This window comes from Leucoraja erinacea, chromosome 10, assembly GCF_028641065.1.
Source record: "Leucoraja erinacea ecotype New England chromosome 10, Leri_hhj_1, whole genome shotgun sequence".
In the NCBI taxonomy this organism is placed as follows: Eukaryota; Metazoa; Chordata; class Chondrichthyes; order Rajiformes; family Rajidae; genus Leucoraja; species Leucoraja erinaceus.
The window spans coordinates 55,823,488-55,840,564 of record NC_073386.1 but is presented as its reverse complement, the minus strand read 5'-3'; the positions used below and the strand labels follow the sequence as shown (position 1 = coordinate 55,840,564).

The following is a 17,077-nucleotide window of genomic DNA, read 5'->3' as shown; positions in this document are numbered from 1 at the left end:
GTGGGGGGGGGGGGGAAGAAAGGAAAAGGGGAGGAGGAGGAGACAGAGGGCGGACGGATAGGAGGGTGGGAGGAGACAGCTAGAGTGTTAAGGAAGGGGAGGAGACAGCAAGGGCTAGCAAAATTGGGAGAAGTCAATGTTAATGCCATCCGGACGCAAGGTCCCCAGGGTGAGGTCCCCATATGAGGTGCTGTTCCTCCAATTTCCGCTGTTGCTCACTCTGGCAATGGAGGGGACCCAGGACAGAGAGGTCGGATTGGGAATGGGAGGGGGAGTTGAAGTGCTGAGCCACCGGGAGGTCAGGTTGGTTATTGCGGACTGAGCGGAGGTGTTCGGCGAAACGATCGCCCAACCTGCGCTTTGTCTCCCCGATGTAAATCAGCTGACACCTAGAGCAGCGAATGTCAACATAGTACACTGAACTGTGTACATACATAGTACGCAACAGCTGTGCCACTGCGCTACCCAAGATTAATATTGTTTCTTGTACTCCATGTTTCTGAGCAGTCCCTTGAGATTGAGACTGAGCTACTGTACTCCCATCCTCTCTAGTTTTAACCAGGGCCTTTCCAACTGCCCTATGTTAAATGCAATATTCACAATGAGGCTGAATAAGTGTTTAGTACAGGTTCATCTTCAGCCTTATGAATGCCAACTTTATGCATCTGTGTATGTACTCCTGGATAATGAATGCTTTTATAAAATCAAGCTATCGTTAGGTTATGTCAGATCAAAGATTATGCATTCATCTTTAGATCCTTTAGAAAGGAGGTGAGGAGGAATTTATTTAACCAGAGGGTGGTGCATCTGTGGAATTAATTGCCACACTCAGCTGTGGAGACCGAGTCTTTGTGTGTTTTTGAAACGGAGAGGAATACGTTCTTGATCAGTAAGTGTATCACAGGTTACAAGAAGGCAGGAAAATGCGGTTGGGAGGGAACGATAGATCAGCCATGGCAGAGTACTGAATGGCCTAATTCTGCTGCTATGCCTCATGATCTTATGCTCCTAAATAATGTGTACAAATCCCTGCAAACGTGTTGGAAAGAGTTCCTAGTCTGCTGCCACACGTGCCTGGTCACTTAAGTGAAGTAAAGATGTGCATTATGTGAAACCAAACACTGTATCATAAATAGTGCAGAAAAAGAGGGGAAATGCTAGCAATGTTACAAAATTTTGAGATTTAAAAAATCAAGTCTGCAATTTATCCCATCAGATAAAGCATAACAATAAGTTTAATTTGACACCAAATTCACTTTCATATCTCAAGTATTAAAAAAGTTATGACCATTTTCATACTCGGAAAAGAGCATCTTGTTCCCTATTGATTTTTCAATGGACATTACAAAAAAGCTGTGATCTTGGATAGTCAACAGGCCATTTCTTAAGGAAAGATTAACATTTTTAAATAGCCTAAGTGTCCAAAGATTATTCACAAATAATTCACAATATAACATGATTTTTATATCTAATTTACATTAATTTATAGGCCAAATGGAAGGAATTTAGTGTTCAATTGCTGTAAATTAATGCCCATTTAAATCGGCTTTCTAGTGGGTTCCTGTGGAACGCGCCGGTTTAGAACGTTGACATAGCGCTGGATTAGTGCCCTCAAGTGCCGAGAAAAATACTGCGGGATATAAAAAGCCCAAAATGAGCTATTCGTTATAGATAATTTGATATATAGGGTTATATATATGGCCCATTTAATGTAAAAATAAGGTACATACCTTTAATTGTTTGCTCTATAAAACCCTGGGGCTGCGAATGGTTGCGAGATGAAACAGTAATTTTAAATCTATTAGAACTATATTATCGAGGCCTATAAAACTAATAATACCTTTTGCGACCGGGTCTTGCAGCGATTTTTCGTTAATGATTTACTAGGCTGAACATGTGCGATTAGTACAGCCTAGTAAAAATCGCGTTTTAAACCCGCCCCCTCCAAACAGCGCCAAAATCGCCGACCTGGCTGAGGGCAGATCCCCAATGGCGATTCAGGTAGGTTTTGTAACATACCTAAAATGCTGAGTAGAAGCAAGGGGAAAATAACAGGAAGGGAGAAACGGTAAAGGGCCTGTCCCACCTAGGCAATCTTTCAGCGGACTGCCGGAGACACTCAATTCCCCGGCACTCAACTGAAAAACCTGGAACTAGAAGGGCAATTGTCAGAGTGGAATGTGGGAACTCCTTGCGACCATGAAGGAAACTCACCAGAGAACACCAGCGACCATGTGGCGGGCGCAGAATCTCTTGCATTCGCCTAAAAAGTCGCCTAAGTGGGACAGGCCCTTGAGGATTGTATTTTTTGTTTTACAAGCAGTTTAACGGTCTCATCTGTTTCTTGTTCTTTGCAGCCCCTTGTATACCAGAAGGCGTGAAAGCATCCACTGACTGTTTATCCCACGTTGTGACCATTTCATGGGAATTGGCATTGGGAGCCCAAACATACGAGGCAGAGTTAGTGGGAACGAATGGAAGCAAGTACAGCTGTAACGCCTCAACAACCAGCTGCATCATCTCTGAGCTACAATGCGGCATAGGTTTCATCGTGTTCGTTATTGCTTACGGCAAGGAATGCGACAGTGGCAGATCTTACTATGCCATCGCGGAGACAGGTAGAATGCATTGCTGTCTTTCCATTTACTTGCATTTTAATTACCCGTTCATTGCAATTAATGTTTAAAGTTGAATACCGGGCAATGCAGGTCTTCCTGCGTCTTGAAAGCCAGGGTCACCTGTTGTGACAAACAGCTGCAGAGGAGTCATAGAGTCGTGCAGTGTGGAAGCAGGCCCTTCAGCCCAACTTCGGGATCGAACCCGGGTCTCTGGCACTGTAAGGCAGCAACTCTACCACGGTTCCACCGAGCCGCTAATCTTGCTCTCTTTGACAAATATTTTGGCCATTATCTTCACGTCTGTTGGCTTTGGGCTCTGGGACACTCCCCCCCCCCCCAGCAAATCTCCCTCCCAATTTATTGGTTCACCTCCAGTTCAGATGCAGTGCATCCTCCTTTAACAGGTCACCCCTACCCCAGTAGAGATCCCAATGATTCAAAAACCAGAGCACCTGACTCCCTACACCAGCTCCTCTGCCAGACATGCATCGGACCTATCCTTCCATTTTGTTCTACTATCACATGGCACTGGGAATAATCCAGAGATTACCATCCTCAAGGCTAAGTCTGAAAAACGTCACCTATTCCTTCCCTCTGAAGATGCTGAGTTACTCAAGCACTTGTGTAGGAAGGAACTGCAGGCGCTGGGTTACACTGAAGATAGACACAAAATGCTGGAGTAACTCAGCGGGAGTGGCAGCATCTCTGGATAGGGCTGGATGACGTTTTGGATTGTGACCCTTCCTCAGCAATGGCAGCCTGTGTGTGACTGGTGGTTTACCTCAGGGATTGGTGTTGGGCCCATTGCTGTTTGTGGTTTGTGTTAGCAATTTGAATGAAGATGTGCAGGGCATGGTGGGTGGGCTTGTAGAGGTGGGTGGTGTTATGGATAGTGCAGCTATTTGTTAGCGGTTGCAGTGGGATAAACATCTTGATCGGTTCGGCTGATGCAGTTTGTTGCAGGTAGGTATGGGAATGTTGCATTTTGGTGGGTCAAGGTGGGATGGGACCTTCACGGTGGGTGGTTAGGCCTGGAGCAGGGGGATCTGGGGGGTGCTAATGCATCATTCCTGGGGGTGGCATCACAGTTCGGCACGGACGGGTTGGGCTGAAGATCCTGTTTCCGTGCTGTATGGCTCTCTATGGCTCTCCAATATTGCATTGTATTGTAATTAATTTATTAGCCAAGTACGTAAAAACATACAAAGAATTTGATTTCCGATACAGCCATACCAAAAAAGAATCAAGACACAACTACATAAAAATGAACATAAACATCCACCACAGCGCACTGTGATGGAAGGCAATAATGTGTTATCTTCTTTCCTCCTTCCCTCCTGCGGTCGGGGCAGTCGAACCATCCATAGTCGGGTCGATCAAAGCTCCCTCAGCCGGTGATCGAAGCTCCCACATTGTGGCGATTAAGTCCCGCGTCGGGGCGATCAAAGCTCCTGCAGTCGGAGCTCCCGTAGTCGATCCCTAACCAAGGGACCGCCAGCTCCACAATGTTAAATCCGCAGGCTACCGCGGTTGGAGCTCCCAAAGTCGATCATAGAAACATAGAAAATAGGTGCAGGAGTAGGCCATTCGGCCCTTCGAGCCTGCACTGCCATTCAATATGATCATGGCTGATCATCCAACCCAGTATCCTGTATCTGCCTTCTCTCCATACCCCCTGATCCCTTTAGCCACAAGGGCCACATCTAACTCCCTCTTAAATATAACCAATGAACTGGCCTCAACTACCTTCTGTGGCAGAGAATTCCAGAGATTCACCACTCTCTGTGTGAAAAATGTTTTTCTCATCTCGGTCCTAAAAGATTTCCCCCTTATCCTTAAACTGTGGCCCCTAGTTCTGGACTTCCCCAACATCGGGAGCAATCTTCCTGCATCTAGCCTGTCCAACCCCTTAAGAATTTTGTAAGTTTCTATAAGATCCCTAATAAAGGGACTGCCAGCTCCACGATGTTAGGCTGCAGTGCAGACGGAGATACCATGTGGAAAAAGTTGCATCTCCATCGAGGAACGATATTTTAAAACGTTTCCCCCCCACCCCCCACATTAAACTAAACTAAAGATCCACTAAAACATACATTTATCAACAGACTAAAAACACCAGAAGGGAAGGACAGACAGACTATTGGCGAGGCTGCCATCGTAAGACTATAAACAAAGTAATAATTTTTAAAGTATTTGTAAAAGATGTACATTTAGCCAACTGAAATGTATTATTCAGAGCATGCGTTAGTATCTAAATTATAACTCTGAAGGTTTCTGGCGACATGTCCTACAAATAAGGCAAGATTTGCTGCTGTATTATAACCTATTAAGATTCTGTTTATTAAAGGGAGAAATCACCAAAGCATAAAGAATTTTAATGATTATTGCATTTTGAAAAGATAACTTGTATATAGCTACGTTTGCAGAGATGATGGTTCTGATTTAATAGATTCTGTGATGTGCAGTATAAAAATATCGCAGTAGCTACCCTCACTGCAATGAAACGGTCTAGAGCAAATGCTTCAATAAATGACATAATTGTAAATAATTGTCTTATTCTCCAGCACCCTGCACCCCATCAAGCATTCATACTCAGCTGGACTGTAATACAAATAAAGCAAACATTACTTGGGATAAATATGATGGTGCAATTCACTACATGGTCTCTGTCAATGGAAGTGACGGGAGTCAATTGAAATGTGCCTCGGTGCACACTATCTGTTGGTTATCAGACCTGACGTGTGGCCAGACATACACTGCAACTGTCATTGCCTCAAATTACATGTGCAACAGTACTCGAAGCTCTCCGGTTAATATTCAGACAGGTAATTAACGTATTGTGTTGAATAAACTAAAGATTTAGCAATGCATCGACCATAATTGTAGAGGAATGTTGAAAGGTTTTATGTTGTGAGTTGGGTTAAACTAATAACTACTGCGAGACATAAAAATAAAGTGTGGTATGATATAGATGTTGTCTGTAGTAGCCATAAAGAACATGTGTAAATCTCTAACTTCAAGTAACCCCCTTGCATCCCCCCCTCTCTCTATCCCTCCCCCACTCAAGTCATGCCTGAGGCTTTGCTTCTGTTTGTGGTGTTTTTGATGTTTCTTTATTTTACATGTCTTTTCCTACTATTTCTTTTGTTTTATTTTGGTGTGTACCCAGTTGATTAGTGCTAACAACTGGCAGCTATGTTTCTTTAAATAAAATTATTATTATTATTTTTTAAGTCATACATCTTCAGCCTTTTAAGTTCATATCGCAACTTGTTTATATCTCTCTAACATCACCGTTTCCTTTATCTCCCATTTTGCATAGCTTTCATTCCCCTGACTCTCAGTCACCGAAGAAGGAACTCAGTCCGAAGAAGGGACCGACCCGAAATGTCACCTATTCCTTCTCTCCTGAGACGCTGTCTGACCCGCTGAGTTACTCCAGCTTTATTGTGTCTATCTTCCATGTTGAGGAGTAGGGTACTGGAATCTGCCAGCGGAGACCTAGTTCTCACTCATGGACCACTCCAATTTGGACAGACTGTGGTTGCAAGGCCTTGAGGTCAATTGCATGCCACTGAGGTGTACAAGTGATGGGTTGGATCAAACATGTCCACTTTATTTACCTATTTTAATGGTGCTGATGTAATTGTAACAGGGAATGGATACCCTGTTTATTTTTTTATAATAATCGGCCTCCTGCCCTATAATCTCTGAAGGTAGACACAAAAAGCTGGAGTAACTCAGCGGGACAGGGAGCATCTCTGGAGAGCAGAAATGGGTGACGTTTCGGGTCGAGATCCTTCTTCAGACTGACAGTCACGGGAAAGGGAAGCAAGAGATATAGAAGAAGATGTAGAGAGAGATAAAGGACAACTGAGACGTCACCCATTCCTGCTCTCCAGAGATGCTGCCTGTCCTGCTGAGTTACTCCAGCTTTTTGTGTCTATCTTCTGTTTAAACCGGCATCTGTAATTTCTTCCTACACTATTATCTCTGAATATAGCTTAATGTTCATTGCGGCCTTTTGCTGAAATGGACATCATCTTGCTATGTGGATGGTGTTGTACAAATGAAAGTGATTGTGTTTACTGGAAGATTGATGCTAGTGTGGAGTTAAAACACACCTTTTTTCCTCCTCTGTTCATAGCTCCATGCATTCCGCAGAATGTGGAGGCTCACCTGGATTGTATTACGGGCAGCGCTTCAGTCTCATGGAATCCCAGCCCTGGGGCACTTTCGTACAAAGCCACAGCTGCATGGACTGATGGCCAGTCACCCAGTTGTAACACACAGCAGACTAACTGTGAAATCAAAGACTTAACATGTAGTCAAAACTATACTGTATCTGTTTTAGCACTCAATGAAAATTGCAAGAGTAACCAAACCATCTTTGTGACTCCAAATACAAACTTAAGTAAGTGTTTTGGGCCATTTTGTAGCTGTGATATCTTGTACTATCTTGTACGATCTGTGAGGTCTTTAGTCAAAGGGTGGTGAATCTGTGGAAATCTTTGCCACAGAAGGCTGTGGAAGCCAAGTCAATGGAAGGCAAGTTAATTCTCTGCCTCAGAGGGGGGTGGAGGCCGGTTCTCTGGATGCTTTCAAGAGAGAGCTAGATAGGGCTCTTAAAAATAGCGGAGTCAGGGGATATGGGGAGAAGGCAGGAACGGAGTACTGATTGGAGATGATCAGCCATGATCACTATGAATGGCGGTGCTGGCTCGAAGGGCCGAATGGCCTACTCCTACACCTATTGTCTATTGTCTATTGATATTTTTAAGGTGGAGATAGATAGATTATTGAATATTATGGGTGTCAGATGTTATGGGGAGAAGGCATGAGAATGGGTTTAGGAGGGAGAGATAGATCAGCCATGAATGAATGACGGAGTAGACTTGATGGGCCGAATAGTCTAATTCTACTCTTATTCCTTATGAACTTATGACTTACGACTATCATTTACCAGTCATTTACTTTACCAAATCAAATTGTATTACAATGAGAGATTTTTTTTTCAATACCAAGCAAGGCATGACATTGTGTTTTGAAATTCTTGGATTTAATTGCACCCTCTTTCTCTTGCATGTTGAAATACAGCAGTGTGCCTGCCATTGAAAGCCACCAGCAATTTGAACTGTGAGAATAATGCCCTTGTGGTATCCTGGTCCACCAGTGCCTTGGGGCCATATGTAATTACTGCAGAAGAAAGTAAAGGGCATGTTGCTTCCTACAACACCACAGCAAAAAGCTATCAATTCCCAAACCTGCAATGTGGCGAGTTTTATAACATAGTCATACATGCAGCAAGCAACGAGTGCCACAGCTCTGCGGGCTCACGTTTGTCTTTGAAAACAGGTAATGAAAAAGTTTAATAACGGTTGACTTAATTAATACAAAGCATACTGATTGAGTCTATTGAGGAGGTAACTAAAAAGGTTGATGAGGGCAAAGCGGTAGATGTTGTCTATATGGACTTTAGCAGCGCATTTGATAAGGTTCCACATGGTAGACTGCTCTGGAAGGTTAGATCACATGGGATTCAGGGAAAACTAGCCAACTGAAGAGAGAAGCTGGCATAATGAAAGGAAGCAGAGGGTGATGGTGGAAGGTTGTTTTTCGGACTGGAGGCCTGTGACTAGTGGTGGGCCTCAAGGATCGGTGCTAGGTCCATTGCAACAATGTCCAGAGTGCAGGGAGAGATAGAGGTGGTGGTAAAAGAGAAGGGGCTGTTGCTTTAATGAGTAAGGAAGATGGTACGGCAGTAGTCTGAAATGACATTACTGATGATTCGTCCAGTGAGGCTATGTGAGTGAAGCTGAGAAATGAAAAGGGGATAATCACCTTGCTAGGAGTGTACTTTAGACCCTCAAAAAGCCGTTGGGAATTAGAATTAGAAGATTCAAACAACCTGCTCCAATCAACTTGAACAAATTCCTGTCCAATGCCTCCAAAGTTGGCCTTGCCCCAATTTAGAATTTTGACTTGTGAGACCGCCCTCTTTCTATCCATAACTATCTTAAACTTAATAGAACAATGGTCGCTGGTCCCAGGAGGCTCATCCAGACACACTTCATCCACATGCCCCTCCCAATTTCCTAAGATTAGATCAAGTGTTGCCCCCTCCTGTGTGGGGCCCCTCTACATATTGCCTGAGGAAACATTCCTGAACACACTTGACAAATTCTGCCCCATATAAACCTTTTTAACTCTGACATTCCCAGTCAATATTGGGAAAGTTTAAATCCCCAACGACAACAACCTTATTTGTCCTGCAGCTGCCTGCAATCTCGTGGCAAATTTGCCCTTCTAATTGCCGTTGACTATTTGGGGCCGTGTAGTACACTCCCGGCAAGGTGATCATCCTTTTCCTATTTCTCATATAGTTCCATCCATATAGCCTCACTGGACAAACCATCAATACTGTCACCTCTGACCAGGGTCCATGACATCTTCCTTGATAAACAATAAAGCAACACCTCATCATCTTTGACCCCAGCCTCTATCTCTCCTGAAGCATCTGTACATTGGAACTTTAAGTTGCCAGTCCTGTCACTCTCCTAACCAGGTTTCTGTAATGGCTACAATGTCCTAGTCGCATCTACCTATCCATGCCCTGAGTTCATCTGCCTTACCCAACAGATCTCTTCCATTTAATTAAGTGCAATTCAAACCAACAGCCTTTCCTCGCTCCACGCCTCTCTCCTGCCTATTCTGTCCACCCTCTCATCTGCCTTGGTCTTCCACAAGATCCCACCCCCTTGCTAATCTAGTTTAAACCCGCCCATGTGTCGGAAGGAACTGCAGATGCTGGTTTCTACCAAGGATAGACATAAAATGCCGGAGTAACTCAGCGGGACAGGCAGCATCTCTGCATAAAAGGAATGGGTGACGTTTCGAGTCGAGACCCTTCCTCAGACTGAGCAACCACCCACCCCACCCATGTAGCACTTGCGAACCTGCCTGCCAGGATATTTGTTCCCCTCCAGTTAATATGCAACCCATCCCTCTTTTACAGGTCACCTTTGCACCAGAAGAGATCCCAATGGTTCAGAAATCTGAACCCTGACCCCTGCACCAACTCCTCAGCCACACACTAGCACGTGGCGCTGGAAGCACTCCAGAGATCACTACCATGGAGGTCCTGCTTGTTAGCCTTTTACCTAACTCCCACTACTCATTTTGCAGTATCTCATTCCTTTCCCTACCTATCTCATTTATGCCAACATACTCACTTCCCCTTGAGAATGTCACTTGATCCATATCCATCTATTCCCTGCACTTCCATGTGGGTATCTAAAAGCCACTTAAATGCCACTATCATATCTGCCTCCACCACCACTCCTGGAAATATGTTCATGGTCCCCACCACTCTCTGTGTAAAAGAAACTTTCCCCTCACATCTTCATTAAACATCCTGCCCCTCACCTTATAGATATGCCCTCACAGCTAGTGGTGGACATTTTCACCCTGGGAAAAAAAGTTCTGACTGTCTACCCTATCTATGCCTCTCATCATTTTATATTCTCCTATCAAGTCTCCCTTCAGCGCTCCATAAAAAACTATCCACGTCTATTCAACCTCTCCCTGAAGCTGAAACCCTCCAATCCAGGCAGCATTCCGCTAAACCTCCTCTGCATCCGTTCCAAAACCTCCACATCTTTCTTGAAATGGGCCGACCAGAACTGCATGCAGGACACCAGTTACCGCGTAACCAAAATACTATAGAGTGACTTCCTTCTCTTATATTCAATGCCCCTAGCAAGGAAGACTAGCATACCATATCTAACCACCCTATCTAATTATGCTGCCACCTTTAATGAGCAACTAGACTAAGTGGGACCCGTTGGGTCCCAGCTTCACACGGGAGGGCTGATCTCCCAACGCAATATTCCACCTCTCCACCAATTCCAATATTGTTGGCCAGTGGGGGGAGGGGGGCTTTCTGGAGTGCTAGTATAGGTGTTGTGGGCTGAAGGGACACATAAAATCACATAAAACCACATAAAGGGCACTCACAGTTCAGTAGACACTCAGTGTTGTGTAGATTCCCAGCTCAGACTGAGAGTCATGGCCTTGCCCCCGCCATCTTGCAGCGACTGAGCCACGTCCAGACTTCCGGGTTTTATAGTCCCTCCCCCCCAGAAGGGGCGTGGCCTTCATCATGGTGATTGACAGGAGAGAGAATCTCAAGATTTTTTAAACACTAATATCTCTTTTATTTTTCATCGATGGGAAAAATCCTTGGGGCCTGATCATCGGAGGAGGACTCTGAGCAAGATGGCCAAAAAATCACAGCCATATATGATAGCATTTCTTCTAAAAGCAAACAACAGCAAAAACAGGAAGTGGTCAAGATGAGACTTAATTATATAGACGAACTTGGGCTCCAAGATACCTCTGCACATCAATGATGTTAAGGGTTTTGCCATTAACAGTATACTCTCTCCTTACATTCAACCTCCCAAAGTGCAACACCTCACACTTACACGGGTTAATCTCCATCTGCCATTGCTCTGCCCATTTCTGCAGCTAATCTATATCCCGACAGGTATCCTCACTGTCTGCAACTACTACAATTCTGGTGTCATCAGAAAACTTAATCATCAACCCATCTACATTAACGTCTAGGCCATTTATATATATATATATATATATATATCAATATATATATATATATATATATATATATATATATATATATCACAAATAGTAGAGGTTCCAGCACAGATCCATGCGGAATTCCAATGGTCACTGACCTCCAACCAGAATATCTTCCTTCCACCACAACCCTCTGTCTTCTGTGAGTAAACCAGTTCTGGTTCCATACGACCAAGTCATCGTGAATTCTGTACGTCTTAATCTTCTGGATTAGCCTACCCAAGTCCTGAGAGACCTTATCAAAAGCCTTACTGAATTCCATGCATGGATCAACCACTGCCCTACCTTCATCAATCTCCTTTGTCACTCCCTCTAAAAACTTCATCAAGTTAGTGAGACACGGCCTGCCTAATACAAAGCCATGCTGGCTTTCCCTAATTAGCCCATTCCCTAATTATGGAGACATGGTTACCATCAGTGAACAACTCCAATCTGATGGCAGCTGCAGCAAGGGGGCCTGCAGCTCAATTGGGGATGTGGGATGTCAAATGTTTAGAGCAACATGGGCGATTGCCATGGTGAGATGATCAGAGAATGACTTACTCCACCCATCAATTCAGAACAATGTTAGAAATCAAAAACACGGACATTTTATGACACAGAGAGAGGCTGTTGAGCTCAACATATTTGTTCTGATTGGGAAACATCTACCCAGCTTTATCCCACTTCCAACATTAGGTCTGGGGAATTCTCTGCCCCAGAGGGTGGTGGAGGCTGGTTCTCTGGATGCTTTCAAGAGAGAGCTAGATGGGACTCTTAAAAATAGCAGAGTCAGGGGATATGGGGAGAAGGCAGGAACGGTGTACTGATTGGGGATGATCAGCCATGATCACATTGAATGGCGGTGCTGGCTCAAAGGGCCGAATGGCCTACTCCTGCACCTATTGTCTATTGTCTAACGATAGCTGAACGGCTGTGTAAATGTGAGGAGGGTCTTTATGGCAGTGAATTTCAGACACTGACTACTTGTGAGTGAAGACATTTTTCACCTGACCCTTCTACCAATATTTGTAAATCAATGTCCTCAAATGACTACTGCTCTTTTAAGGAAAATAAATGTTTCCTATTTATGTTTCTCTCATAATATTGAACTGCGTGTGTAGTAAAGTGTGCATGCTCTATTTAATGTGCATTGACAGATATAAATATAGAACTGTTGTTACAGCATAATAATGCTATAACATTCTGTTCAGTGGCTCATCTTGAGGGTTGTTTGATGCAGAATTGATGCTGCACTATAAGAACTTTCAAATATGTTTCCATCCCATTACAATACTGCAGGCTTTTTGGCTGCTGCTGATTTTTGATAAAAGGCATAGTTGCCACGGAGATGTTGTTTTGTAAATAAGTTTGTCCTTGAAGAAGTTGATTTAATTTTAATTTTCAATCTCATTTTCAGTCCCATGTAATCCACAGAATGTCAAAGTGCAACTGGATTGCAATGAAAACACAGCGCTGGTAATATGGGACTACAGTGAAGGAGCACTGTGGTACACTGCCCTTGCGGAAGGAGACAATGGGAACATCATCTCGTGCAGCACATCAGGAACATCCTGTACAACACCCACGTTGCTCTGTGGCCAAATATATTCTGTACACGTTGCAGCATCTGACAGGACTTGTAACCACTCTCTGAGTTCAGTGGTTCAAATTCAGACAGGTAAATCATTGTTTTACTGACCTGTAGTACCTTGCATTCTACAAATAAAGAATCTTCCACCAAACACCTCCATTCTACCTTGTCTCCCCTTGTCCACTCCCTTCTGACTACCTGTGAGACATTTCATGTGCTCTACAACACATCAATAACTTTCAATTGGCCGATGTTTCTGGTTGAGACCCTTCTCCAGTCTGAAGAAAGGTCACGACCCATTCCTTCTCTCCAGAGATGCTGAGTTCCTCCAACATTTTGTGTCTATCCTCGGTGTAAACCAGCATCTGCAGTTCCTTCCTACACGATAACTTTCAATTCTTTGGACCCCACTACCTTATCTTTACCAGGGACAACCTGTCCCTCTATCGCTCCATTCCCCACCAGCGAGGCCTGAGACCCTCTGGTTCTTCCCTGAATAGAGACACAATCAGTTCCACTACTCTAGTACTTCCTCTCCCAGGCCAAACTTGCCCTCACCCTTAACAACCTTTTTCAAGTCAGAGGTGTAGCCATGAGCACCGATGTTCGATCCTGACTATGGGCGCCGTCTGTACAGAGTTTGTATATTCTCGCTGTGACCACATGGGTTTTCTCCGGGTGCTCTGGTTTCCTCCCACACTCCAATGACGAGCAGGTTTGTGGGCAAATTGGCATTAGTAAATTGCCCCTAGTGTGTAGGGTGCGAAAGAAGGATAACAGGGAACTAGTGTATCGATGGTCGGTTTGGACATGATGGGCTGAAGGGCCTGTTTCCACACTGTATCTCTGAAACTAAAACTCAAATGTTTTACTAGATTTGTCAAGATAAATTGCTGCCTTTCAAACCTTTGGAATGCCGACACAATGGTGCAGCTGTAGAGTTGCTGCCTTACAGCGCCAGAGACCCAAGTTGGACCCATGACTACGGGCAGTGGCGGACTGGGTCTAAAGATATTGGTTGCCAGGAGACAAAAGGGGCCCACTTCATCAGGGGCCCACTTGCCATCGGGCAAACAGCCACCCTGGCCAGTCCACCACTGACTATGGGTGCTGTCCGTATGGGTTTTCTCCGGGTGCTCCGGTTTCCTCCCACATTCAAAATACATTGTAGGTTAATTGGCTTCTGTAAATTGTCCCTATTGTATAGGACAGAACTAGTGTATGGGGATCGCTGGCCAGTGCTGCCTCAGTGGGCCTAAGGGTCTGTTTCCACACTATCTCTAAACTAAACATAATTGAGTGGTTAGTCTACCAGCCCTCCCATTAATGTGAACCTTAAATCATTTTTGATGTTTCACTACTATTTCATTGTTAATTGCAACCATAAATTCTAGATTTTTTTTTAAATTTCAGGTGCCATGCATTAATTTTCAATAAAATTCTGACATTACGTTAACCAATTTTGTTTCTCTATTAAATTCAGCCCCCTGCAGTCCCCAGAATATAAGCACTCATTTGGACTGTAGAATGCACATAACATCAGTGTGGTGGGAACATAGTGAAGGTGCAGTGTTCTACACGGCTGTGGCGAAAGGAATGGAAGGAGACAGATACTCGTGCAATACAACCGAAGCAAACTGTGAGATCCTGGGCCTCCCATGCGGCCAGATATACACCATAACTGTGTTAGCAATGGATGAGAATTGCACCAGTTTACCAAGTTCAGCTGTAGAAATTGAGACAGGTAAAAATAGTGCTTTTTTATTTACCAAAATACTAAAGTCCTGAGAAGTCAGGAATAGTGTGAATCATTAGAGAATTATAACACTGTGTGCATCAATAATTATACCTTGCATTTTGTTTCTTACTAGCAGTGAGTAAATATTTGCCATAAATTCAGCTATCAGGCGTTAATTCCATTGCAATGATCGGAATTTGTTACATGATTTATTTGCGTTCAGTATTGTGATTTATTTTATTGTATGCTTTCTCCCTTGCCCAGTACCTTGTATCCCACAGTATGTGGTCGCTCACATTAACTGTGGAAATAACACCATCTCGGTGTTTTGGGATCCCAGCAACGGCTCAGAGTCATACCATGTAACAGCACAAGGAATCAATGGCCATTGGGCCTCCTGCAATACAACAGGCACTGAATGTGAGGTCTCTGATGTGTACTGTGGACTGCACTACTATATAACTGTAGAGGCAATCCGCATGGAGTGTAACAGCTCACAAAGCTCCGCTTTAACAGTTAAAACAGGTAGGTTCAGGAAAATGTGTAATAGTCAATCAGATTCATACAATCACACAGCACTGAAACGGCCCTTCAGCCCAACTTGTCCATCCTGACCAAGGTGCCCCATCTACACCAATCCAACCTGCCCATGTTTGGTCCATATCGCTCTAAACCTTTCGTATCCATGCACATGTTTAAATGTTAATAAAGAACCTGCCTCCTCTGGCAGCTTGTTCCACATATCCACCACCCTCTGTGTGAAAAGTTGCCCACCTGGTTCCTGAAATCTTTCCCCTCTCACCTTAAACCTATGTCCTCTGGTTGGAACATAGAATATAGAAGAGTACAGCACCACCTCTGTCTCTGCCCCTCTCTCTCTGTCTCTGCCCCTCTCTCTGTCTCTGCCCCCTCTCTGTCTGTCTCTGCCCCCTCTCTCTCTCTGCCCTCTCTCTCTGCCCCCCCCCCTTCCCTCTTCCCTCTCCAGACACGCCTGCGAGTTGGGGGCTATGCGTGAGTGGATAGGGCGGGGATGGGGTAAAAGGAGCGAATGAATAATATTAATATAATATCAAGGGGGTGGTTAGTGAGTGTGGGGGGGGGTGGTTAGTGAGTGTGGGGGGGGGGGGGTGGTTAGTGAGTGTGGGGGGTGGTTAGTGTGTGTTACGCTGCAGGCTGCCCCCCACTGCAACCGCGCGTTGAGGGGACGGGTCTCCCTTGGTCTAGTCTCCTTTAAACTTCAACCCTCTCACTTTACAGTTATGCCCACTAGTTTTTAATATTCCCTTTCAGGGAATATGATTCTGACTGTTTACCCTATTTATGCTTCGCATAATGTTATATACTTCCTGCTTTCCAGCGAAAGCAATCCAAGTCCGTCCAACCTCTTCCTGTAGCTAATAACCCCAAATCCAGACCGCATTCTCGTAAACCTCCTCTGGACCCTTTCCAAATCCAGCACATCCTTCCTCTAATGGGGCGACCAGAACTGTACGCAATACTCCACATGCTGCCTAACCAAAGACCTATAAAGTTTCACCATGACTTCAATTCATAGAACATAGGACATAGCACAGTACAGTACAGGAGCAGGCCCTTTGGCCCACAATGCTTGTGTTGAACATGATGGCTAGCTGAACTGATCTCATCTGCCTACATGATCCTTATCCCGCTATTCCCTGCACTTCTATGTGCCTATCTAAAATGTTCTTACATGCCACACTTTGTATCTGCCTCCAACACTACCCTTGACAATGCTTTCCAGGCCTCTACCACCCTGTGTAAGAAACTTGCCCCGTGCAAGTCCATTAAACGTTCCCCCTCTCACCTTATAGCTATGCCCTTTAATGTGAACATTTCCACCCTGGGGAGAAAGGTCTGACAATCAAAAAGGTCTAACAAACTAAAGTCCAAGTAAACATCACCCTCCCACAAATGTAAGGGCCAAATTCTGCACACATTATGTGGAATTCTGGCTCTTTTGCATGTTACCGTTATGTGGCTCAGTTCTTATATAGCTATATAGTCATAGAGTGATACAGTGTGGAAACAGGTCCTCTGGCCCAACTTGCCCACACCGGTCAACATGGCCCAGCTACATTAATCCCACATGCCTGGGTTTGGTCCTTACCCCTCCAAACCTGTTCTATCCATGTACCTGTCTAACTGTTTCTTAAACGTTGAGATAGTCCCAGCCTCAACTACCTCCTCTGGCAGCTTGTTCCATACACCCACCACCCTTTGTGTGAAAAGGTTACCCCTCAGATTCCTATTAAATTATTTCCCCTTCACCTTAACCTATGTCCTCTGGTCCTCGATTCACCTACTCTGAGCAAGAGACGGTGTGCATCTACCCAATCTATTCCTATCATAATTTTATACACCTCTATAAGATATACCCTCATCCACCTGCGCTCCAAGGAATAGAATCCCAGTCTAATCAACCTCCCTGCAGCTCAGACCCTCTAGTCCTGGCAACATCCTTGTAAATCT

At 44.5% G+C, this 17,077-nt stretch overlaps 1 protein-coding gene across 1 annotated transcript in view; it reads left to right on the top strand.

The window, feature by feature from the left end:
- The window catches only part of LOC129700664 (fibronectin-like), an 84,179-nt gene that overhangs the window by 35,187 nt on the left and 31,915 nt on the right, over positions 1–17,077 (top strand). Inside the window, exons 8-14 of the mRNA XM_055641245.1 lie at positions 2,358–2,618; positions 5,183–5,443; positions 6,766–7,032; positions 7,716–7,973; positions 12,676–12,936; positions 14,333–14,593; positions 14,852–15,112. Of these exons, the coding sequence (XP_055497220.1) occupies positions 2,358–2,618; positions 5,183–5,443; positions 6,766–7,032; positions 7,716–7,973; positions 12,676–12,936; positions 14,333–14,593; positions 14,852–15,112 (1,830 nt within the window). The remainder of the gene's footprint in view (positions 1–2,357; positions 2,619–5,182; positions 5,444–6,765; positions 7,033–7,715; positions 7,974–12,675; positions 12,937–14,332; positions 14,594–14,851; positions 15,113–17,077) is intronic.